The 24766-nt window shown below is 46.2% G+C and overlaps 1 protein-coding gene across 3 annotated transcripts in view; it reads left to right on the forward strand.

Annotated features, from left to right (window-relative positions):
* The first annotated feature begins 375 nt into the window (after nucleotides 1–375).
* The window catches only part of EFR3B (EFR3 homolog B), an 88455-nt gene continuing 64064 nt past the window's right edge, over nucleotides 376–24766 (forward strand). For 2 of the 3 annotated variants that reach the window (XM_061210873.1, XM_061210874.1), the window contains exon 1: nucleotides 469–548. In XM_061210873.1, the coding sequence (XP_061066856.1) occupies nucleotides 542–548 (7 nt within the window). In that variant the 5' untranslated portion in view covers nucleotides 469–541. Of the gene's footprint in view, nucleotides 549–24766 lie in introns of all 3 variants that reach the window. The other variant, XM_061210875.1, reaches the window with a different exon arrangement.

Consider the following 24766-nt stretch of genomic DNA (forward strand, 5'->3'; position numbering starts at 1 on the left):
CCCTCGGTGCCCGCGGGTTATGGGAGATCTCAGCTGTAGGCCTGAGCATTCCGACAGGAGCAGGGTGGGTCACTTCCCCTGCGGGACGCTGCCTCTGGAAAATGCGCCACCCAGCACCTGGGGGCGACAGCCTGGGAAAGGTGCTTCTAGGGATTTGGGTTTCTCGGGGGGTGGGAATTGCCGGGGGGCGAGGCGGGGCGGGGCGGAGCGGAGCTTGGGCGGGGCGGCCCTGCAGTGGCCAAGCCCGCGGGAAGGGACGGTCATTAGCATAGCCTCCGCCCCTCTCGGCGCAGCCCTGCCCAGAAACCCGAGCCGAGGCCGGCCGCGCTCAGCTGGGGCTGCTGAATGGGCGTGCGGCTCCCGGCCCCTGCCCTCTCGCGTCCGGCCCCCGCTCTCGCTCCTGCTCCAGCTCCTGCTCCCGCCCCGCCCGGGCCTCCGCCGGCCGCCGCCATCGGCCACCCCGGCTGTGAATGAAAGGCCGGCGCCGCCGGGGGCTGGCTGCAGGCGACGCGGCCTCCCAGGAGGCACTCGCCCCGCCAAGATGTACGGTAAGGAGGGCTCTGCCTCCGGGCTCGCAAACTTGCAGAACGCGGACCTTTGTCCCCCTGCGGGGCCCCGGCGAGGCCAGGGGCGCGGACTCGGTGCCCGGCTGGGCTCTTTCTGTCGCTCTGTGTGCGCGTCTGTACTGGGAGGACAAAGATGCTCAGGACCGGGGACCGTAGGGTCCTCGAGGTCCTTCGGACCTCGCTCGTTTGAGGGCGCTGGGGCGGGTGGGCGGTGGTCCGTCGGGGTGCAGGGGGCTCGGGGGATCCGAAGAGGCTGGGTTCTGGGGAAAGCGAGTCTCCCTTGGAGCCGAGCAGACAGGGGGTGTTGTGACAGCATTTGCAGAATTAACAAAAGCAGGTTGTGCTGGGGAGTTTTATGCGGGAAGCCGGTCCGGGATTGCGGGGAGACGCTCGCTGCCAGCCTTGTGCCGGCTCCGAGCATGTGGGAGGCGGCGCCCGCGGTGCAGAGTGCTGGCCAGAGAGCCAGTTCTGGGAGCCTGGTCTCGCCGCCCCTGGATGGACCTGCCCTTTGCTTGCCCCTGCCGCCCGTGGGTCCCAAGCTCCCGAACTTCCAGATATGCCCTCCGCAGGGATGAACGGGAGAGACGCTGCTGAGGGTGCCGGGCAGCTCTGAGTGGCCACCTCTGGCTGTCCCCTGACCTCTCTTGCCCCCTTCCACGGCCATCCCCTCAACTGATGTGCAACAGTTAGCCAGACCCTCTTGATACCCTGTTCTGCTTTAAAAATTTCCAGGAATTCCTCTGGTTTTGGAGGCAGTGTGGGTGAAGAAAAGAGCACTCTGGGTCTCAGATTGCAGCTCTGAGGAATGGAGGACTGGAGACCCAGACCAGTTTAGAAATCAGCGGCATTACAGAGCCTCCAGATACTCTGAACTGGTGTGTGTGTGTGTGTGTGTGTGAGAGAGAGAGAGACAGACAGACAGACAGAGACAGAGAGAAAGAGAGAGAGGATCCCCATGGACCTAAGTCCATCGGAAATCAGGCTCTGGCAGCTATTTAGGGCCAGCAAAAGATCTGAAGCTATGCTCAGCTCCCACCCCCATGGCCAGGTAGGGGCTCAGGTGGCACCTGAGGGGTGAGTGTCGGAAGAAAAGCACATTCCCGATTTAAACCATCGCCAAGGCCGCTCAGCTGCCTCACTCTGCAAGCAAGCGCTATGAGTCACAAAGTTTGAGGCACAGGAAGCTGAGAGTGTAGTACGAAGGCTCAGCAGTCAGTGGGCCTCATTATTTAGAGAGACACTCAGCCTTTTAATCAGCCTCCTTTCCTGCCCCATTGGTCACACATGTGCATTTCTGAACCAGGTTGGAACATCAGCAGGTCCCTTCAGCAAGTATCATCTCTTGGATGGGCCAAGGCTGGGGAGTGGGGTGGGAGGGGATTGACTTCAGAGCGTGTGCTGCTGGCCAATGGGGAGTCTGCAGGAAGGTAGCAAGGCGGTTGTGTTTTATAAGCTAGGAGGTTGTGAGGTTCCCAGGAGAGAGCTATATTTTCTTACTCTCTGTTTTTCCCCCATTCTTTTCTGCAGAGTGAGCAGCCTAAAGCTGCAGATCACTTGATAAAAGCATGTGACTGCAGGGGCACATGCAGTGGGGAAGGAGTTAGGACAAGGCCCATCAGAATGGGTAAGAATTAGGAACCCTAGTTCTGCTGGGTCACCTCGAGGCATTTAGTCTGAGACAGTTTGATAACTGATCCCCGGATACCTGAGCGTTGGGGGTCCCAGTCTGCCTCTGTTGTGTGAAGCAAGTCAAGGAAGAGTTGGATGGTACAGAAAGGTGAACCGGGAGGCTGGCATATCTGCATGCTATTTTTGGATACACCACAGATTTTCAGTTCTCTTTTATAATATGTTCTTATTCCTCCAGATGCAAACAGAGACGGTACTTACCCCTGAATCATGCATAGAAAGATTGTAATGAAGGAATCCTCTGCATACTTGCCTGCAGCAAAGTCATGCCAGTGCTGGTTGGGAGATGATTACTGAGTCTCGCTTAGTGCAAAGCCTTGTCTTAGGAGGTGTGAGAGGTGCCCACTCTCCAAGGGGAGGGCTCGTTGGCCTGGATTTCAGTATTTTCTTGACTTTCATGAAAAGAAAGGGTCCATGTCATACTTATAATCATTCTCTCCTCAGCGGCAATCAAGTGATGAAAAAAGATGTGAATAGGGAGGTTGGGAAGGCATAGAATCATAGACTTCTTATATTTGGTTCTTATTTTCTGAGTGATTTATCCAAGGTGGCACAGTTAGATGGAAAAAGGCAAAATGAAAACAGGGGCTTCCTAGCTCAGTGCCCCTCCCCCTCCCCTGATGCCCTGGGTAAATGCTCACTGGGAAAATGCCACCAGGGATTTTATTAACTGATGGGCAGTGAGGCCCCTGTGTAGAGCCAACAGTCACCTAAGAGCTTTAGGTAAAGGTGTCCCTTGACCATCCACCCTGGTTACTGGATCCATTATCAGTGTGCATAATCTCACTCCCGTTGCTGCCTCTCAGCTGCGTGGTGATGCTGGACAGACCTTCATCTCCCCTCTCGTCTCCTCCTCACCTTACCTCTGCCCCCGACAACTCAGTCTCCCTGTGTCCTCAGTTTCCCCCATCTTCTTCCTTCCATCTATGGGAGAATAAGGGCCCCTTGTCTTTGCTAGAGGACACGGTGCCATCTGGGACAGAAAAAATCCTAGACATGGGGCCAGCCCATCTCAACCCAGAGTCAGTTCATGTTTGTTTCATCTTAGACAAGTGGGTTTGTCTCTCAGAATGGTATCTCTGTATAAAACAGCGAGAGGCCCATCCACCTCCCAGGTCTGTGTGAGCCTCAGAGCTGGACCCTGGATGTGACAGTGCATTATAAGAGGTTCTGCACTCACAAGACAAATTGCTCAAGAGCCTGTGCCCTTCAGGTCCTCCTGGGCCTTTGCCCTTCTCTTTTCTTCTCTGCTGGCTCCTAAAGATGCCTGTTTGCATAACCTCCCACCCCAGCTTAACACACAAGTCACCTTGACCTAGCTAGCCACTCAAGCCACTGAACTACTTCTCCTTCCCTTCACCAAACTCACCCCAGCTGCTCCTCACTGCTCACTCATTCCTAAGCCCCAGTCACTTTCTGGAAATGGCTCTCCGAAAGGACACAGGTGACTCCCCACACTCTCTTTCTACCTATGAACACAGACTGACAAGGGATCTGGGAAACTATAAAAGCCCTTTGTACTGGGGTAGGAAGATTGTGAGCAAATTCTCTGCAAAAAATGGATTCCCATTAGGGTTTTTTTGTGTGTGTTAGAATTACATAATTAAAAGTTTCCCTCTCCTTCTCCCCTGGGATGGAGCCACGGTGGTCCCACCTAGGAGCGTCCCACTTACGCACCAAGGCTGGGCCGAGCTCTCCAAGAAACACTACCCTCCGGAATCAGGGCAGCAGGCCATGAAGACGATTGGGAAGCATTTCCCCAGAACCACCGTCTGTGTAGCCCAATCTCCCTTAAACAAAAGCTGCACTAACGAATCCCTCCTCACCTCTAGGTTCTGCCTCACGCCCAGCATAGGCCTTTCTTCATGCTTTGTGATTCAGAAAAGCCGACTGTAGGGAAAGGAGCAGGAGCACACAAATTTCTGTACATGTGCGTTACAGGGCACATGTGTGTGTGACTTGTGGGTGGCGGGGAGAAGTGCAGGGTGGAGCCAACCCCACGTGCGGCACAAAGGCTCACCTTGGCAGACAGCTCCACAGGTCCTGCTCCTCCTCATCGCAGGAGACACACACACTCCCACCTCATCCCCCAAATCCTGAGGCAGTCCTATGGTGCAGCGTGGGGCTTGTTCAGGTGGGAGCTGTCCCCCCGCCCCCTCCCTTCTCCTCCTGACTCCTTTATTCCCCTTAGGGGGGGTTGGGGGGGTGGAGTGAGTAGAGCCTGTTTTCTCTCTTGCTGCCCACAGTTCAGTGATTTCAAACGGTTGCAGTTTCCTTATCGCACATAAATAAAAACAAAAAGTTAATATCACCTTATGGAAAATCTGGAAAAGGGAGGAGGGAAAAAAAACCATCCACAATTCTACCCACTAGAACCAACCTTTCATATTGTTATATGAATTACCCCTAAGATTTTGTGCTCACCTGCTTTTGCCCTTTCTTTTCTCTTTCCTGCCTGCTCCTGGCGTGTTACCCTGGTTGTGATGGTGGCTCTGCCCCTCAGGTAACCTTGGACCTGACTTTCTGAGCCTGTTTCCTGGCTCTACAGGATGACAATGCCCACCTCATGACAGGGATTAATCAGGATAAGAGAGCTGCCCCACTTTCTCCTTCCCTTTCTTTAACTTTCTCTCTTCTCTCCATTTCTTATTTTTAAAAGGGGGCAAAAAAAAAAAATTTAAGCTTATGTCTGATAAGCTTAATAACAGTGCTTGTGATACTGTTCCTGGTATAAACAAAAGAAAAATCTACTTTGAAAAGCACCTTTTGGGAATTCCCTGGTGGTCCAGTGGTTTGGACTCTGCGCTTCTACTGCAGGGGGGCCCGGGTTTGATCCCTGCTTGGGGAACTAAGATCCCACAAGCCAAGGTGTGTGGCCAAAAAAAAAAAGCATCTTTTTTTTTTCCCCCTGGTAGTCATCCAATCCTTCTAGAAAATCTGGAAAACACCATAAACAATAAACAAGTATAACTTCTTTTACTGTTTTGATATCTTTCCTTCCATGCATTTGTTTATGTGGTTAGAATTATTCATTTCCCATAATTTGGTATTCTATTTTTTTCTATTTAACATTAGAATATAAGCATTCCCCCACCCCCAAGTTAACACAAAGTCACTGGCTGCCATTTTTAATTCCATTTTAATGCTATGTAACAGTCCACTGAATGGACATATAATTTCCTTATTGTACATTGAAGTTGTTCATAAAGATTCAGTGTTATAACCCTGGGAAGAGTACCGGGTGCACAGAGCTTTCTCTGAACTTTGGAGTATTTCCCTAGCCCTCCAAATGGGTTGATCAAGGTACATAAACATTTTAAAGATTTGTTACATATTGTCAAATTGTTTTCAATTTGTATCGATTACACCAGCAGTTATGAGAGTACCTATCTCCTTGCACTCTCAAAAGCATTAAAGGTTGAGATTTTTCCTAATCTTACTAATTTGATAAGAAACATTATATAATTTTAACTTGTATTCTTTATTACTAGTGAAGTTAAACACTTCCTATATTTTCTAATCTTTTGCATTTTAGTGAATTGTCATATGAGTATGATTAGTTTATTTATTGAGGACTTAACCATTGGCCTGTCGTGTGCTTTATGCTTTGTATTTTGAAGGGAAATAGACATAAACTGTCAAGTATTTGTGGAGTGTCAACTATATATGATACTACACAGGGCATCATGAGGGATAAAAAATGTATAAAAGTTCCTTCCATCAAGAAGTTTCCAGTTTCAGTGCGCAAACGAGTTGTAAAACCTGCAAAAAATTAAACGATACAGAGACAGGTTCAGTAAAATTACACAGTTTCGCAAGGTGGAATGGAGCTACTCTTCAGATGGTCAGCCAGCAATATTTGGATGTGGAAGAGCCCACTGGGAGGTGGAGCCATTAGGAGGGCTTTGCAGGGCACCAGGCATTTGTGTGATGTTCTGAGGGCTGGGGGATGGGGGGCGGGGGAGCACGCCGGGAGATACACCAGTGTAAGTGCACAGAGGTGGGGAAAGAAAAGACATGTCCAGGGATAGTTAGGGAAAGTACCTGGGATTGGGCAGTTTAGATGGTGAATTATGTGATGGAGAAGGAGATTTTGTCAGGATAAGGAGTTTTCATTTACCCCTATGAGCAGTAGGAGCCGGTGAAGAGTTGAAAACTGTCAAACGGCTGATTTGCTCAATTAATGTTTTAAAGAAATGAAGCTGGGGGCACTGTGCAGAATGGGTGGGGGGATGATGCGAAAATGAAGGAAAGAGGAGGAGATAGATGCTGAAGCCGCAGGCAGTAGCCTAAGGAGTGAGAAAGCTTTGGACCAGTTACAATTGTGCATATGCAGTGGAAGATGTTTGCCCCTTAAAAAAAAGCACTGGGACTGGGTGGGGGGATAAGGTGAACTGAAACTTTAAAAAAAATTCCCATGGTACATAAAATGTGGGTTATATAAGCAGATATAAAAAATAGTTTATTGTGAAATAGGTGCTAAATTACCTAGAGCAGTAAATTTATTATAATCTAACTAATTCTAAAGAGGATTTGGAGCATATATTTTACACACACACACACACACACACCTGTGCTACAATAAATAAAGAGATCAATGCAAAGAAAATCTAAGAGTAAAACAGAAAAAAAAAAAAAGTCAAAAATAAAGTTGTATCAGGGAAAAAACACCTACCAACCAGCCCTGTTGCAAATTCAGTTTTGAGCTTCCTGTAGGCCAAAAAAGGGAGGAGAAAAGTCATTTGCAAAACTCATAGCATCTTTAAAACTTTTAAAAACTGCAATTGCCTGGGACAAATACAGTTTTTTGAGATGCTAAGATCTGAAAGAAATTCCTCCCTGAGTTCCTCCTTAAAAAGGAGATATTTCAAAAATATTGGCCTAAATTAGATTTTTCTTTTGAAAATATAGTTCCCTTAATCAGCTCTATCCCAGTTTGTAGAGTATGAAGACTGGTCCAAATACAAGTTTGTGGATTCTGATTCCTCCCTGAAACGGCCACGGGCTCTGCCCTCGGCTTCCTTCCTGGTTTGGATGAGCCAGGACCTGCCGAGGCTCTTGCCCCGCTTCGCGGCTGTGGATGTTATTTTCTCCTTCCACGGATGAATGTGAGTCTTTTGAGTGTGCTCCCTGGAGAAGCTGTTCCTGTCTCCACAATCCAGGGAGGCCTGTCTGTCCCTCTCGTTCACATGCCTTATTTTAATTCACTGCACAGCCATTGACCACAATCTAATATTCCTCTTCTCTGTGTTCCCCACTGCATCTTTTTTTTTTTAATATGTTTTGGTTTTTTTAAAAATTAATTAATTAATTAATTAATTTTATTTATGGCTGTGTTGGGTCTTCGTTTCTGTGTGAGGGCTTTCTCTAGTTGTGGCAAGCGGGGGCCACTCTTCATCACGGTGCGCGGGACTCTCACTATCGCGGCCTCTCTTGTTGCCAAGCACAGGCTCCAGACGCGCAGGCTCAGTAATTGTGGCTCACGGGCTTAGCTGCTCCGCGGCATGTGGGATCTTCCCAGACCAGGGCTCGAACCTGTGTCCCCTGCATTGGCAGGCAGATTCTCAACCACTGCACCACCAGGGAAGCCCCCCCACTGCATCTTTAAGGCGCAGAGCACTGCCTGGTATGGAGTAGGTGCTTGAAAACCTACTCATTCATCCTTGTTGAATGGGTGAATCCTGAGCTAGATGTCTTTTCTGAAATTTACCTCTTCATAACTTCTGACCGTCTCTGTATTTCAGCCTTAACTGTGTTTTGAATAACAGTGCAATTACGCTTACTTTCGTTTCCATTCATTGGGCACCACTATGTGCCAAGCAGCGTTCTAAGCACTTTTTAGGTATTTACTGATTTAATCCTCCCCAAATTCTAGGGGTTGGTAATTATTATTCTCACTTTAGAGATGAGAAAACTGAGGAGCTAAGGGTTTTAGTGACCCGCCCGTGGCTACACAGTTATGTGATTGGGCTGGGATTGGAACCTCGGCATTCCAGCTCCACAGTGCGGACTCACCCACCTCCTACAATGCTGTCTCTAGAATATTCTGAATATTTCAGAGAATATGGGTCTTCCCTTTGCAGAGTTCACTGCACCACAGAGACTGGCACATGTTAATTTGGGGAGAGAGGAGAGCGTGCACGTCAGGGATGAACTGCTGAGGGGGACGTGCCTTCTTGCTGGTCCCAGGCCCGTCAGCAGGGAAGCAGGGAGCTCACTTCAGGCTGGAGCCTCTGCCTCTTGGCAGCCTCCCCGCCTCCTTTATCATTGTTTTGCTTTGTCAGAGAGAGAAAGGGCCCAGGAAGAGTCTGGGGGACCTAGATGAGAAAAGGTAAGTAAGAGAGGATTCAGAGAGTAGGTTGGTGAGGGCGGAAGACAACGCAAGCGCCAGTGATGGCATGAAAAACAAGGGAGCTTGGGCATGCATCTCAGAGGGAGAGAGACTGGCAGGCAGGCGGGTGGGGCTGTCACTCAACCAGCACTGAGTCACACACATGCCTCGTTGGCAGTGTTCTTAACAACGTGGTCCGTGGTCAGTGCTTGGCCTGGAGGACCCAGAAGGACCCCAGAGGCTGAGACCTTCATTCACAGGAGGAGCGTCTGTTTTTCTGATAGTTTGTCTGTGAATTAAAACTCCTTCCCTGCATCTTCAGGTCCAGCCAGCCTAGAAGCAGTGATTGCTGCCTCTGAGAGGTGGGGTTAGGACTGGGCTGTGTGTGTTAGAGAGGGACAGTGGTCCAAGTCCCCAGCGGCCACCTTCTAGCCATAGGACCCTGGATAGTTAGTTCCTCTCTCTCTGAGCCCATTCCCTCCCCTATAAAATGGGGATAGTTTGCTTTGTAATGAGAAAATGTTTCCATACGTGTATTTATGCTATAGAACATCATACCTATGAAAGGGGATATTATCATCATCTGAGCAATTCTTGTGGATGCTTCTGGGGCAAGGCCATGCCCTCTCCAGAAACAGTGACAATCCCTGCTTACAAGGATGAGTATACCATATTTAGACTGTATTTGTTAAAATCCTTAGACAGAAGGGTCTGGTAATAAGAATGTCAAACCAGAGAGCTGCTACAGGATTGGCAAGCTGGGCCCCTGCCTCTGGGAAGCCTACCTGCCAGATGGGGGCCCTGAAAGGGGACAACCATAACGCTGATTCTGTCGAGCATTTTTCTTGTCTCCTCGAGGACCATGCGCAGATTGGTGGTCCGTGACTGTGTCCCTCTCATCCCTGTACCAGAAAGATGAGAAAATCTCTTAGACCACAAAGAGGACAGATGTGACATCTTCATCTAAGTCCTTAGACTACGCTAAATTCTTATGCATTACTAAAATGTAGCGATGTTTATTCTGTGTCATTCTGTTCATTACCTCCACTCAGAACAACCCTTTGGTGGTGGACGTCATTACACCTGTGGTTGAGCTGGGGACACAGAGATTCAGAAGACCAATAATTTGCCCAAGGTCATGCAGCTGGTTGAAGTTCATTCTCCATTGTCTCCTAAGCAAGTGTTCACAGAACTGCATGTGAGATTAAAACACTGCTTTTTTACCTGATGGCAATTACATGTGCTCTATGCCAAGCAGCAAATTTCACCACAAGAGAATTCCAAACTGAATATTTTAGTAGATTTTACATAGTTTAGTTGTGGCTTTACGTCTAGGAACATGGGTGCCTGATGAGGACTTTGAAGCTCAGTGCCCTAATGCACATGCTGTAGTTTACCTATAAATCTGAGAATTAGGATTCCTGGACTCAAATGCTAACTTTCTCATTACCCTACAGAAGGACCCAGATAAATTCAAGCATCTGGGAACCAGGAGTCTTAGATTCTTAGCCTGGCAGGGCTCCAAGCTTCATCATAACTATTCAGAACAATTTCTCTCCATGTCCCAACTTTCTTTTCAGGTGAGTAATATGGGAAATAACATTTATAAATCATAAGTCCTAAGTTACAAGAACATTTCTAAAGACCTTGGGTGAAGATCTCTTAGAAGAGCACTGCTTGTAATAAAGCGATGCATTCCCAGCACCTCCTAGCTTCTTACTACTTGTGCAGGAGGTATGTTCCTAGAGCTGAATCATACAGGATGGATGCTGAAAAAACCCAGAGCTGTGCAGCCTCCACCAAGCCTTCTTTGTGTCTCCACTGTATCTTATACTTGGCTGTTATTTTTTTCATGTATTTGTCAAACTGAATGTCATTTATTTCTTTACACACTTAGATCTGTGAACCTCTTGAGGACACAACCTCTACCTTAATCTTTGAAAACAAAGATTAGCATCTAGGGGAGATCGTTGGTATGTAGTAAGACCTCAGATATTTGCATTGAACTGTAAAATAATTGTATGTGTCGTTCATCCAACCATAGGTACATACCTAGCAGCCCAAGTTTCCAAGGTACCAGTGATGGTGGGCTGGGGAATCTCTCTAAGGACAGAGAGAATCCTGTAGTGACAATAATATTTTACCATCTTACTGTGCCTTCCCGCATCGATCATAATTTTGTATAGCATAAAGAATATGCCAGAATATAACCATTTTTGGCTTTTCCTCCAGAATTTAATGGTGTTAATCATGAGAAATAGCCACTTGGCCTACCGATGAGATGGTTAGGGCAGTTAGAGAGTCATTCTTACATATTTCTTTCTTGGTTTGTAGAGCTCGGAATAAATGTTACAATCATTTTCTTCAAAAAGGAAGGTTACTTAGTGGCATAATTATGGGTAAATCTTTATTTTGATTTCCATTCATATTGTTTGTGCAGTATTCTTTCACAAAACAAGAAAGATGAAAAGGCCTTTTGAGGCAAAGGCAATGAAATGTCTGTTTCTCGAAGCACTTGGCCAGAATGTTCCTGGATAAAGCACTCTGCACCCTTGTGCACCTTTGGTCTCAGGGCTAGAGTTCGGGGGCACCTGGAATAGCAGGTGTGCTGACTTTGGCTGAGGTTCCTATACAGGTAGAGTAGAAAAGGGAAAAAATACCAGGGTCGTCCCATTGTTTCCCTCAAACCCCTGATAGGGGCATGGTCCTTGTAGCAGGCCTGGGCCCAGGGGCTGCTAAATAGAGTAAACATGTCTGATTGTCTGACTATCTTGAGAAATTTCACCCCAAAGCTATTCCCCAGCACTGCTGGGAATGTCCTCTTCTCCCCCAGACAACACTGTCGGAGCAGAACAGGGCTGAATGTTCTGGAGAGGAGTGGGCGGTGCTGGACATCATACAAGGCCTCCCTTCTGTTTTCTCAAGGACATTCATTTCTGCACTGGGAGGGAACGTTGGCCGTCAGGGTGATTCAGGCTCTGTTGCTGTGTGGATCTGGGCAAGATTCTCAACCTCCCTCAGATTTAGGTTCACCATCTGTAAGTTGGGAGAGCCGGACTGGATGGTCTTTAAGGGTTTCCCAGTTCTTACGTCTGCACCTGGGTTGGGGTGACTGGTCTGTCCTGTGGGTGAGACAGCAGGGACTGTGGGTGCATCCACAGCAGGAGATCCAAGTGGTAATGTAGGCACTGGGGTCTTGGGTTCTTTATGTAACCTGGCATCCATTTCCTCACTGATAAGACCAGGATAATGATCCCTTTGTTAATTCAAACAGTGTCTGTCCTGGGGTCCTGTTGAATGAAATGATGCTCCTGACGAGTTTGCTGGGGTAGGCGTGGATAAGAGGTGTGTGCCTTCCAAGTGCTGGATGCTATGATTCTTGCCCTATGTACATTCACATTTCACAAAAATCCTGTGTGGTAAGTGTTCTTTTCCCCTCTCCAATTTTCATATGAAGATAATAAAGTTCAGAGAAATTAAATGCCTTGTCCAAGGTCATCCAGCTCACTGAGTGGCATAACTAAGAAAAGAACGAGGTCTGGTTTTTTTCCCAACACTATTTTCTCTTCTAATCCAAATGGACTCATTTAAAATGCCATTATTAATTGGACCACATCAAAATTTAAAACTTTGGTGCACCAAAGGACACTATCAACAGAGTGAAAAGGCAACCCACAGGATGGCAACCTAGAGAATATTTGCAAATCATATATCTGATAAGGGATTTCTATCCAGAATATATAAAGAATGCCTACAACTCAACAACAGAATAACAACTTGGTTAAAAATGGGAAAAGGACCTGAATAGACATTTCTTCATAGACAATATATAAATGGCCAACAAATACATGAAAAGATGCTCAATATCACTAATTATTAGGGAAATGCAAATCAAAACCACAATGAGATACTACTTCACACTGATTAGGATGGCTATTATCAAAAAAACAGGAAATAACAAATGTTGGCAAGGGTGTGGAGAAATTGGAATCCTTGTGCACTGCCGGTGGGAATGGAAAATGTTATGGCAGTTTTTCAAAAAATTAAAAACAGAACTACCGGGGCTTCCCTGGTGGCGCAGTGGTTGAGAATCTGCCTGCTAATGCAGGGGACACGGGTTCGCGCCCTGGTCTGGGAAGATCCCACATGCCGCGGAGCAACTAGACCCGTGAGCCACAACTACTGAGCCTGTGCGTCTGGAGCCTGCGCTCCGCAACAAGAGAGGCCACGATAGTGAGAGGCCCGCGCACCGCGATGAAGAGTGGCCCCTGCTTGCCGCAACTAGAGAAAGCCCTAGCACAGAAACGAAGACCCAACATAGCAATCAATCAATCAATAAATCTTTAAAAAAAAAAAAAACGGAACTACCGTATGATCCAATAATTCTGTCTCTAGATATATACCAAAAGAAGTGAAAACAGGGCCTCAAAAAGATATTTGTACACCCATGCTCATAGCAGCATTATGCAAAATAGCCAAAAGTGGAAGCCACCTAATTATATCTTGACAGATGAATGGATAAACAAAACGTGGTATATACATGCAGTAGAATATTATGCAGCCTTAAAAGGGAAGGAAATCCTGACACATGCCACAAAATGGATAAACCCTGAGGACGTTATGCTAAGTGAAATAAGCTAGTCACAAAACAACAGACCCTGTGTGATTTCACTTATATGAGGTACCTAGAGTAGTCAACTTCATAGAATAGAGGTCAACAGGGGCTGAGGGGATGGGTATGGAGAGTTGTTTAATGGATACAGAGTTTTGCAAGATAAAAAGAGTTCTGGAGCATAAATAAGGCTAGGCTGATGACCTAGCATTAGTCACCTTGTTGCTTGGGGTGTATATAAAAGGAGACCCAGAAACTGACACCATCATAATCTTGGGATCTTTAGAAAACTCCTCCAACTTAAATTAAGAATATTATTAAAGTGCCATCTTTCAAAGAAAGAAAATTTGAATAATATGAAGGGCATGTCTGTGACTGCTTTTTTGTGAAAGTGGCTGGAGGAATGATTATCAAATTTGGAAGTTCTGTTACAAATGGTCTGATTTAATGGCAAATGCATTATTCATCTTGTGGGGGAAGGTGCGTCTCAAGGAGCTAGCCGCTGTCCTTCTGAGCAGTGAAACTGAGGTACCAGGAGAGGTCATGTGACTGCCAGTGGAAAAAAGAGTGCCAGACACATTCCTCTGAAGAAAACAAGCAGTGAATTCAGATGTCGGCCCCAATTGAACCACAAGAGTTGGCGCTTGAAATTGCAGGTTGATTTCTGGTGAAGCTGCCTCTCACAACAGGCAACTCTAAGTGGCCTGCTCTGAGGTCAGCAGCAACAAGCTTTTATTTATTTATAAAAAAAGCTAATGCCACGCTAGAAAGCCAGCCTGTCATCAATGCATGTACACTAGCCCTGAAAGAAACCCTCTAGAATACTAACAGTGGTTATTTCTGGGTGATAGGATCCCAGATGATTTTTAAACTTTCTTTTAAAAACTATTTGGGGGCTTCCCTGGTGGCACAGTGGTTAAGAATCCGCCTGCCAATGCAGGGAACACGGGTTCAAGCCCTGGTCCAGGAAGATCCCACATGCCGCGGAGCAACTCAGCCCGTGCGCCACAACTACTGAGACTGTGCTCTAGAGCCCGCGAGCCACAACTACTGAAGCCCGTGTGCCTAGAGTCCATGCTCTGCAACAAGAGAAGCCACCACAATGGGAAGCCCGCGCACCGCAACAAAGAGTAGCCCCCGCTCTCCGCAACTAGAGAAAGCCCGCACACAGCAACGAAGACCCAACACAGCCGAAAATAAATAAAATAAATAAATTTATTTAAAAAATAACAAAAAATGAAAACTATTTGGACAGAAGTAGAGTTACAGATGTAGAAAACAAACTTATGGTTACCAGGGGATGGGGGGGAGGCATAAATTGGGAGATTGGGATTGGCATATACACACTACTATATATAAAACAGATAGCTAATAAGAACCTACTGTATAGCACAGGAAACTACTCAATACTCTGTGATGGCCTATATGGGAAAAGAATCTTAAAAAAGAGTGGATATATGTATATGTATAACCGATTCACTTTGCTGTACACCTGAAACTAACACAACATAGTAAGTCAGGGACTTCCCTGGTGCTGCAGTGGTTAAGAATCCGCCTGCTAATGCAGGGGACAGGGGTTCGAGCCCTGGTCAGGGAAGATCCCACATGCCGCAGAGCAACTAAGCCCGTGCACCACAACTACTGAGCCCGTGTGCCCCAACTACTGAAGTCCGCGCACACCTAGGGCCCCTGCTCCGCCACCGCAGTAGGAAGCCTGCGCACCACAACGAAGAGTAGACCCTGTTCGCCACAACTAGAGAAAACCCGGGCGCGGTAACGAAGACCCAACGCAGCCAAAAATAAATAAATTAATTAATTAATTAATTTAAAAAACATTGTAAGTCAACTATACTCCAATAAAAATTAAAAAAAAATTTTTTTTAAACACAAAAAACAAACAAACAAAAAAACTCTTTGGTATTTTTTACATGTTGTGTAGTGAGCATGTGTTTTAATGGCAGAACATAAATATAATCCAAAGTGTTTTTCACCATCAAAGCCCTGTGGATGGTTATCTAACATCTTCTAATTATGTTTTAGGTATGATTAGGCAAGAATACATGTGAAAACAAATCAATGATGATAGAAGTTAGAAATCAGATAGTGGTTGGGTGAGGGGCTTGACTGGAAAGGGGAACTCTCTGGGGACATCCCAAATGTTCTCTCTCTTGTTTGGGTGGTGGTTACACAAGTGTATAAGCAGTTGTCGAAACTCAAGGCACTGAACTGGTAAGATCTGTGCATCTACTGCATGTTAATTATATTGCAATAAGACAGCAGGAAACCCAGGAAAAGAAGAAAACATTCATGCAAACAATCGCAGGTCTGTTTTGCGTTGCTGGCAGCTGGTGTGCCAGAAGACAGCCAGGGACCTGTGCCAGCCCCACCGGGCTCTCACCCGAAGCCCAGCAAGGTCCCCAGCACCCCAGTAAAAGTGCTCATTGAGAGCTGCTGGTCGGGGCGCATGCTGCTAGAAAACTTGTGCTGAGCAGAGAGCGGGAGAAGCTGACCCAGGAAGTCCAGGCCGGCGTTGGCAGCTGGGAGGTTGATGGTGCTGGCAGGGCGGGGGGCAGAGGGCCCGTAAGGAGGGCCATCTGGTGCAAGGCCTTTGGAGCACTGCCATGGGCATTGCTGACTCTTGTTGGACCTTAAATGACAGAACAAAGCCTGGCTTGACCAGGCCTGCAGCCCCGTCTCAGCACCAGCACGGAGGATGGCTGAGCAGGGCTGGGTGTGTGTGCAGGATTGATTTTTCCATTTCCTCCTTGGGGCTTCTGTGACCTCGCAGTGATGTCGTTCTCCTAAGAATGCATAGCCTTTAATGGCCTTATTATTCACCTGTTTCTTAATAATGTGCTGGTTTGTGATATCTGCACAAAGACCTACATCTCCCTAGCTAAAAATGGATTTTTTTTCCAATGGCACATGGAAGTGAATAAATCTCAGTGTCTCCTTTGCAGCCCCGGGGTTAAGTGTGAAGACCCTATAGTCAGATAGGCCTAGGTTTGAATCCCACTACCCCAAGTAACAGTTGTGTGACTTTGGATAAGTTTCTCAACTGTGTGTACTAAGCCTCATTTTCCTCGTCTCTAAAATGGGGACATAGATCCCACCTCAGTGTTGTTGGGAGGATTGAATAAAACAATGCATTCAAACCTCTTAACAGTCCCTGATGCATAGTGAGAGCTTAATGTTAGCTGATGTTGATGTTAATAGGAGGGGTTGTAATACGTATTTTACTATCAACAGATCCTTTTTAATGACAACATAGCAGTAACAGAGCCACCTCTCCAGAGGCTGAAGATCTGATTTGGAGCTCGCAGTCTCCACTCATCATTCAGAGCTTTTTAAGAAGCTGTCCCTGGCCAGCTGGGTTTCTGCTTTCAGGACCCACTCTGCTTAGCTGCTTTCTCAGACTATCTGCTTTTTGCTTCTTGCAATGCGGGCAGAACCTGCTGGAGGGACTTTCTTCCTTGTGCAGGTATATACTCAGTATGCCCATGCGCACTAGAACTGCCTCATTAAAAATGGGTCTTGGCTGTGCTTGGCCTGATGTTTACCTGGCATTTTTAGTGTGGCCCAACCTAGCACTTGTTTTGCTTTTTTTTTTTTTGCTGAATTCTGGTGCTTGCTCCTAATTCTGTTTTGCATTTCAAAAGTGTTGCTTCTGAAAGTCCCCTCTGGCACCACGGTCACGCTGGTCCTGACTTTATCTTTTAGCAGCTCTGGGCACGGTGCCTGTTTTGTGTTCCATCACCACTGCTCACGCTGTGACAGATTCTCTGATTATATATTTGGCCTTTTGAATGATTGATCTTGGAATCTTAGCCTTTAAGAGTCTGTGTCTTAAATCTGTTAGTTCATCTGTATATTTAAAGCGCTCACACTTGATCTCAATCATTTTGGCTCCATAACAATGAAGCTTCCTCTGGTTTCTATATTTGATACTGTGTGTTCATTTGGAAAGCTAGAGGTGAGTAACCTTGCTTTTTATAGGCTGCCTGGTGACCACAGTAGGAAACTGGACATATTATGGGAATGGGGAAAGCATTCATGGTATAAATCCTGAGTCCTGGTTTCCAGTTCTTAGCTCCAAACTTAAACCAAATCAGCAGTGAAATTTCAAGCACTCTATTGTTTTCATGTGATGGATTCTACTCCCTATGCTGCAAACTCTTTGAGGGCAGGAGTAATCCACTGGAATAACCCTTACCCCCACGGTTCATGTGTTATTTTTTTTTTTTAATCCTACTCTATTTATTTATTTATTAAAATTTTATTATTTTTTTGGCCACACCATGCAGCTTTCGGGATCTTAGTTCCCCAACCAGGGATTGAACCCGGTCCCCAGCAGTGAAAGCAACAAGTACTAACCACTGGACCACCAGGGAATTCCCCTGGTTCATATGTTCTTAAAAAAAAAAAAAAAATTGAATGCCTCAATATGCCAAGTGGTAGGTATTCAGATGGATAAATTTCAGATGAATGAATTCCCACAATGAGCTCAGAACATCTTACAGACAGCTATGCACATAGGCATTAACCTCCCATCGCACCCCACCCGACCCTTGATCTCATTTATTAGGATTCCCTGGGTTTTGAAGGCCCACAAAGTACTTCCTTCCATATATGTAAACAATACACTGCCTATACTGATAAACAAAGTTTATAAAGTGAGAACCAATTAAATTATAAAATGCCAACAATGCTCTGTTAGCGGTAATTCTATCATCAAAGTTACAGAATACCTCCAGGGTCCTAAGGCTACACTGGAAGCAGGAGGTCTCAGGGTCACTTCGGAAGTTCACCTGCGTGGCCTGGGGGCCTGCGCTGCTTCTGATAGTAGAAGCAGCCTGGAGTTTGTCAATTATTCACATCTGGTGAAGGCTGAGCCTGTCAAAGCCACGTGTCCCCGTGACCCATGCAGAGGCAAACCAAGCACTGCCAGTGGTGGTGTCATCTTTAAATCAGTGTTTCATATAATATTTTCTGACGCTTCTAAACCAGCAATCACGGAAGCTGAGATTACGCCTCTCCTCTTCCCTTGGTAATCATTCCCCACTTGACTCACTCTATTTGAGATTCCAAGGTCATCTCTACTGAAAACCTGTCAGAAGGTCACCAGTGGAGGCCTGATTGCCGAGCCCTTTGCCTTCGCCTTCTCAGTTCTTGCTGGTTTTTTCCTCTCCTGACCATTTTCACTTTTTGAAACTCACCTCCCCGCTCAAACTGCCATGACACGGTGCCCTCCGGGTCCTCGCCTCCCTCTGCGATTGCGGGCGCTGTGCAGATGCTGTGAGGCCCGGCCATTCCTGTCTCTATCGTCGCCCCTAGAAAGGCCCTCCACTTGCCCCTCAGCTGTTAACTCTGTTTGGTGGTCCTCACGTGTAAAGGGAGGGAGAGAGGCCGAGGTTAGCCTGCGTTCCGCCCACCCCATCTCTGGTCTTGATCCCAAATATCATCCCTTGGCTCTGGGGCCAGTGAGACACCCATCAGAAGCCTCTGCTTCTTCCTGATTTCCCTTTCCATTTATTTCTGCTTCGCCACGGGCTGGAGACTGAATATGCCCCCCTGACCCGGGTCGCATACTCACCCTGTGTGACTTCCCCACGTTTCTCACACCTCCAGCTGGACATTCCTAGTTCAAGGCCTTGTCTTGCTCCTCTGCCAGGGCTGTCACATTCTTTGTGGTCGCCCAGCAACGCCCCATCCATCTATCCACCGGAAGTAGATTCCTTACACATTATAAGGCACAATCAAAGGTGACGTGGCTGTTAGTATAATGACAGTTCTCCCCTCTTGGCCTGGCATCCTAGGGCATCTCACCACTTGGCCCCTCCCTGACACCCCAGCTCCCCTCACACTGCCCTGGACAGACTGGCCCACTGACTCCTCTCAGAAGGCTCCCTTGGACTTGGCTCCTCCGAGCTTTTGCAGATGCTGTTCCCACTGCCTGGAAAGCCTTCCTTTCTCCTCTTTGTCAACACATTATCTGTACCTCATTTCCATTGGGAAGCACCTAAACTGAAATGACAGCTCCACCCTCTGACGTCCCAGCACGCTGGCTCTCTGACTCAAGTGACACTTGTCCTTTTGTTATGGCTGCTTGAGCCCATGCCCAAGAGGACGGGGACTCAAGCATCCTGGTTTTATTTTATTTTTTTCTTCATCTACGTCTAATGGACTCGATGCATTTGTGTTGCATGCCTGGTGTGTGCATGAATAAATGAGATGACTGCCAGGTCTTTAATCAGCTCCGGCAAGTACCAAGCTGAGCAAGTACAGAAAACAGTCCCTCTGTGTGTGTGTGTGTGTGTGTGTGTGTGTGTGTGTGTGTGTGTGTGTTTTAAACTCTTGGATTCCAAATCTTTGAACAGAAAATTATTCGCATCAGACTTTGTGAGGCATTTCACCCTGAAGAGAAAATGGGAAAAAATTTTAAATTATATCTATTTTAAATTAAGTGAGGAGTACATAAAACATTTTTGTTGGGGGAGGAAATTCAACTAAAAACTAAGGCTCTAAGTCGGATGCAAATGTTCTTTATCTGCGCTGTCCAGTAAGGTAACCACTAGCCAGTTGTGGCTATTGGACACATACAGTGTGGCTAGTGTGTCCGAGGAACTGAATTTTAAATTTTATTAGTTTAAATAACCACGAGTGACTGGTGGCTACCTCATCTCCTCATCCCACGCTGGAGGTAACCACTGATGACCCTGCACTGTGTGTCCTTATGGGTCTCTCTGTGTGCATTTACAGCATATTTCACACACATATTTGCGTATGTGCCAAGTTTGTTGGGCCAGTAAGTGTTTCACACCAATGTCATCATGCCATATGAGTTCTGCAGTCTCCTTTTAAATTAGCAGTGTGTTTGAAGAGCTGTCATAGTGGTGCTCTCAGCTCTGCTTTATTCATTTCAGCTGCTGCACAGTGTCCTTTGCATGGATGCTCCCTGGCTTATTTAGCCAGTCTCCTATTGATGAACATTTGGGTTGTTTCCAAACAAAGCCACCAATCCATTCTTACCTGCTTTCTTGTGCATCTGAGCAGGTGCAGGTACTGAGAATGGGATTTCTGAACCAAGGGGAGGAAAAGTATCAATATTCCATCTGTGGTCCTCCCAGCCCTGGTTCTCCTGGACTGAACATGCAGGGTCAGGGCCGACATGTCCTACAAGCCCCTGTGTCTGAGACAGTGCAGGGGAGCCGTTATTATTATTACTTTTTTGTAGGAAGCTGGCAGCCGTGTTCTACTCTGATCTTTGTTCTCACTCCCCATGCTGAGAAGCTGAAACCTAGATTTTATCAAACAGGCTGTGATGAGCTCTGAAAATACTGAGACATTAATAACAATTTGAAGGTGACAGACACAGACAGCATTCATCTGCGAGCTGAGTTCACTGCAGACTTGAGGACAATCTGGAATGTCGAGTGCCTCATATTTAGTTAGAGTTCCCAAACTGTGATCATTAGACCCATCTTGGGACACAAATATAAGATAAATGGGTTTAAAGGTCCATGTGTTTGCTTGCATTGGATACTGGATGTTGAGCAATGAGTAAAACAAAGATTCATTGTACGATCTGCACCAGAGTCACTTTCGAAATGAGGGAAAGGAGGTCCAGGCCTTGGGAATGGCTGGGAGTCAGTGTAAATTAAAGTGAGAAGAGAAGCGGTTGCCTGCTTCTGGTGGTCACAGTGTATCTCATGCAATACTCCCCCCACCCACCCCAATTTCAAAGCATGCTGAAATAAAAATTATTAAAGATTCCACACCAAGTTTTTTTCCCAGTGGTGATTTAAAATTCAACCCTGGAGGAGTTAGTGATGGCTGAGCTGGGATGAAGAACGGAGGAGGAAAGCGGTAAACGGCCCGTAACATCCTTTCAGTTAGAAATGTCCCACCACAGCCAGGAGTGGGAATGGGCCCCTGTCCAACAAAGCTGGGGACAGAGAGGAGTGCAAGTGAGCACGGGAGAGGGGAACAGAGGCTCAGAGGGAACAGGCGCTGCTCACCAGGTTTACAGACAAGCAAGATCAGGGCGGGGGGAATTGCAAATATCCATACAGCATTCATGGAAATGAAAACAAAGGAGAGAATTCACTGTGGTTTGATACACCAAAGGTCAAGCTGTTTTCTTTTCTCCACATCTCTTGTCCTAATTTAATCATAATTTTCATAACTTGGGCCATACTGTGGATATAGTTTAGCACATATATACCTTTCTCATTAAACACTCCATCCTAGGAAATTTTCCATGCTGTCACCTAGTCTTCAAAAGTATGCCAGTGAGGTTTGCGCTTAAATTATTTATTCAAATACATTTCAGCCAGCTGGCTAAGTTTCACTGGGTTCCTTTGTTGACAGACGTCATGGTGGCAGTGTATGCTGTGCTTATGGTTAGTAGACATCTGAAAAATAGGATGCTGATGCTGGAAGGCTTCTCTCTGTTGTTTGCCCTCCAGATTTGTAATCGGCTTTTGGTGCATTGATTTTACTGGGCGGTGTTCAGACTCTGGCCCCAATCTACCTTCTTTCTCATGGCTGGTCCCAAACCTCGCGAGTCACTGTGGTGACGTGATATTACTGATACTGTCATTCCACAGTGCCAGGAAGAGTTTCTGATCCCATTTCCAGGACCAGTGTGGGCAGGGAGCCACCACTGGGGGTGAGGCATCCCCATTTCTCTCATTAATTCCAAGTTCTGGACTCCCGTCCCCTCCCTGTGCTGTCAGTCACAGCTGTGCTCTGTTCTCATTCAGGTTTGGCCCGTCTGGCTCTTCCTTTCTCTTTCTTTTCCCACCACCCGTATTTCCCTATGTCTTGGTTCCAGCTCCTTTTCTTGATGGCCTTCCTTCTTCTGCTGTCTCTAAACTCAAATTCCAACGGCCAGATTACTCTTGATTGGTCTTCCTAGAATACACTAGTTTCATCCTCTTACACCTCCTTTTCAACAAACCCTTAAATAACTCCCCCTCACCTACAAGATAAAGTCTGGAGTCCTTACCTGGGCAGTCAGAGCTTCTTGTGTCCTAAGGACTTGAGAGCCTTCTGTGTGGAACCTCCTCTCCATCTACCCTTGGCCATTTCCTGTCCCTGAAGAGGCAGTTCACATTCTTGAGTCTTAAAAATGTTCATACCTCTTGACTCAATTTCTGGAAATCTATCCTAAGGAAATAATCCAGAAAGTGAAAAAAGCTGTAATGTATACACACTCATTTCAACATTATTTTTTTTCAATATTTATCTATTTATTTATTTTGGCTGTGCTGGGTCTTAGTTGAGGCATGCGGGATCTTTAGTTACATGTGGGATCTTTTAGTTGCAGCATGCAGGCTTAGTTGTGACATGTATGCGGGATCTAGTTCCCCGACCACGGGTTGAACCCGGGGCCCCCTGCACTGGGAGCACGGAGTCTTATCTGCTGGACCACCAGGGAAGTCCCAACGTTATTTTTAAAGTATCAAAGTATAAACAAGATAAATGTCAAATAATATGGAAACAGTTCAGTAAATGATTATAGATCTTCTCCCTAGAATTTTAAGCCACATTAACAATGGTAATTATGACGACAATTCAGCAACAGGAAAAATGCTTATGAAATAGGATGAAGGGACTAGAGAGTTCACATTTATGGAGCACCTACTGTGTACCAGCTGATGCTAGGTGCCTTACTCATCTCCCACAGAGGAGGAAACCAGCAGAGGGCTCGGATGACCTGAGGTCACACAGCTCATAGTCCCAGGTTTGCTTAATTCCAAAGCATGTGCTTTCTATGCTATAAAACACAAAGCTGTATCTATGTGATACAATTCCTATTTGGAGTAACAATACTGAGGATGAATCTTTTAAAATTGTTTTCTGTGAATATTATTTAAGCTATTCAACAATTTTATTGAATGCCCATTCTACACTGACAGCTAGATGGCAAGGAGCTAGCTTCCAGGCAAGCTTAGGTTCCAAAGTCATGTCTACACATAATCTTTTACTTAACAGTTTCTCTTGCCTGGACTGCCCCTCCTCCTCCCCTACACATCCTTTAAGGCTCTGCCTAAATTCTACCGCCCCCAAGAAGTCTTCCTTAACCAACCCAGCCTAAGGAGCATGCACTCTCCTTTGAGTCGCTATAACACATGAAACTTTCCTTAAGAAACATCAGTACACCCAGGCCGGCTTATATTTTATTAAGCGATTGTGCCTTTTCTCTGCAGCTAGACTGTAAGAGCCCTGAAAGCCAGACCTATGTCTTGTTAATGCTTCATATCCCCAGGAAGCCCTGGGTACAACTGAGGCCCATAATAGGTATTCAATATGTGTGTTGGCAAACCTTATTTCTCCCACAGTTGAGGCTGTGGGAGAGGCTCTGGCATGACACTGGTTCTTGTGCCCCGCATGAGTAGATCAGAGTTCTCTGTCAAGTTCCCCTGCCAGTTACCACCTCTGCTCAAAAGGAGGTGAACTTTGCCTTTGTTATACGCCACCTTTTAAAAAACGTCTTATTTTGAAATATAGATTCATAGGTAATTGCAAAGAAATGTGCAGGGTGGGGCCCCTGTATGCTCCACCCAGCCTCCTCTAATGTTAACATCTTTTTTTTTTTATTAATTAATTAATTTATTTATTTTTGGCCGCATTGGGTCCTCGTTGCTGCACGCAGGCTTCTCATTGTGGTGGCTTCTCTTGTTGCGGAGCACGGGCTCTAGGCATGCGGGCTTCAGTAGTTGTGGCTCTCTGGCTTCAGTAGTTGTGGCTCACAGGCTCTAGAGCACAGGCTAGCAGTTGTGGCACATGGGCTTAGTTGCTCCGCGGCATGTGGGATCTTCCTGGACCAGGGATCGAACCCGTGTCCCCTGCATTGGCAGGCGGATTCTTAACCACTGCACCATGAGGGAAGCCCCAATGTTACCATCTTGTACAACAATAGTTCGGTATCAATACCAGGAAACTGACATTGGTACAATCCACAGAGCTGGTCCAGATTTCATCATCAGTTATACATAACTTTTAAAAAATAATCCATCTTAGAAATTATCTTTTTCTACTTGAACACATTTTCTTCATATCCCTGCCTACCATAATTACTCTTGCTTCAAATCGTCATACACACTATTGCTCTGAAGTCAGAGGGCCTTCCTTGTTCTGTTCCTGGCCCTGTTCCCTGCGCCCTGAGTGCTCTTGGGCAAATTGACTAACCTCTCTGAGCTCTGGTTTTCTCCCCTGTAAAGTGATAATATCTCATGGGATTTTTTTAAAAACTGTAAAGTGCTTAAGTTAGGCACATGATATAATAGGCACTCAGGAAATGTCAGTGTTTTCTTTCTACCCTCTTGCTACATGGAAAGCCCTCTTTTTCTCACAATTGAATGGAATCCTTCTCTTGTAAATAATGTTCAAAATTAGCCTCCTCTGAAATGTTCCAATTCCATCTCTCAGCAATCCTGCTCTGTGTATGTGTAACATTTAATTAGAATGATGCTGATTACATGGTCCACATTCCTGTTGAATACATTTTCATTTCTATTTTTACCTATCAACAATATATGGTATTTGAGGACTGAGATCTCA

The sequence above is a fragment of the Eubalaena glacialis genome, chromosome 14, assembly GCF_028564815.1.
Source record: "Eubalaena glacialis isolate mEubGla1 chromosome 14, mEubGla1.1.hap2.+ XY, whole genome shotgun sequence".
Taxonomy (NCBI): Eukaryota; Metazoa; Chordata; class Mammalia; order Artiodactyla; family Balaenidae; genus Eubalaena; species Eubalaena glacialis.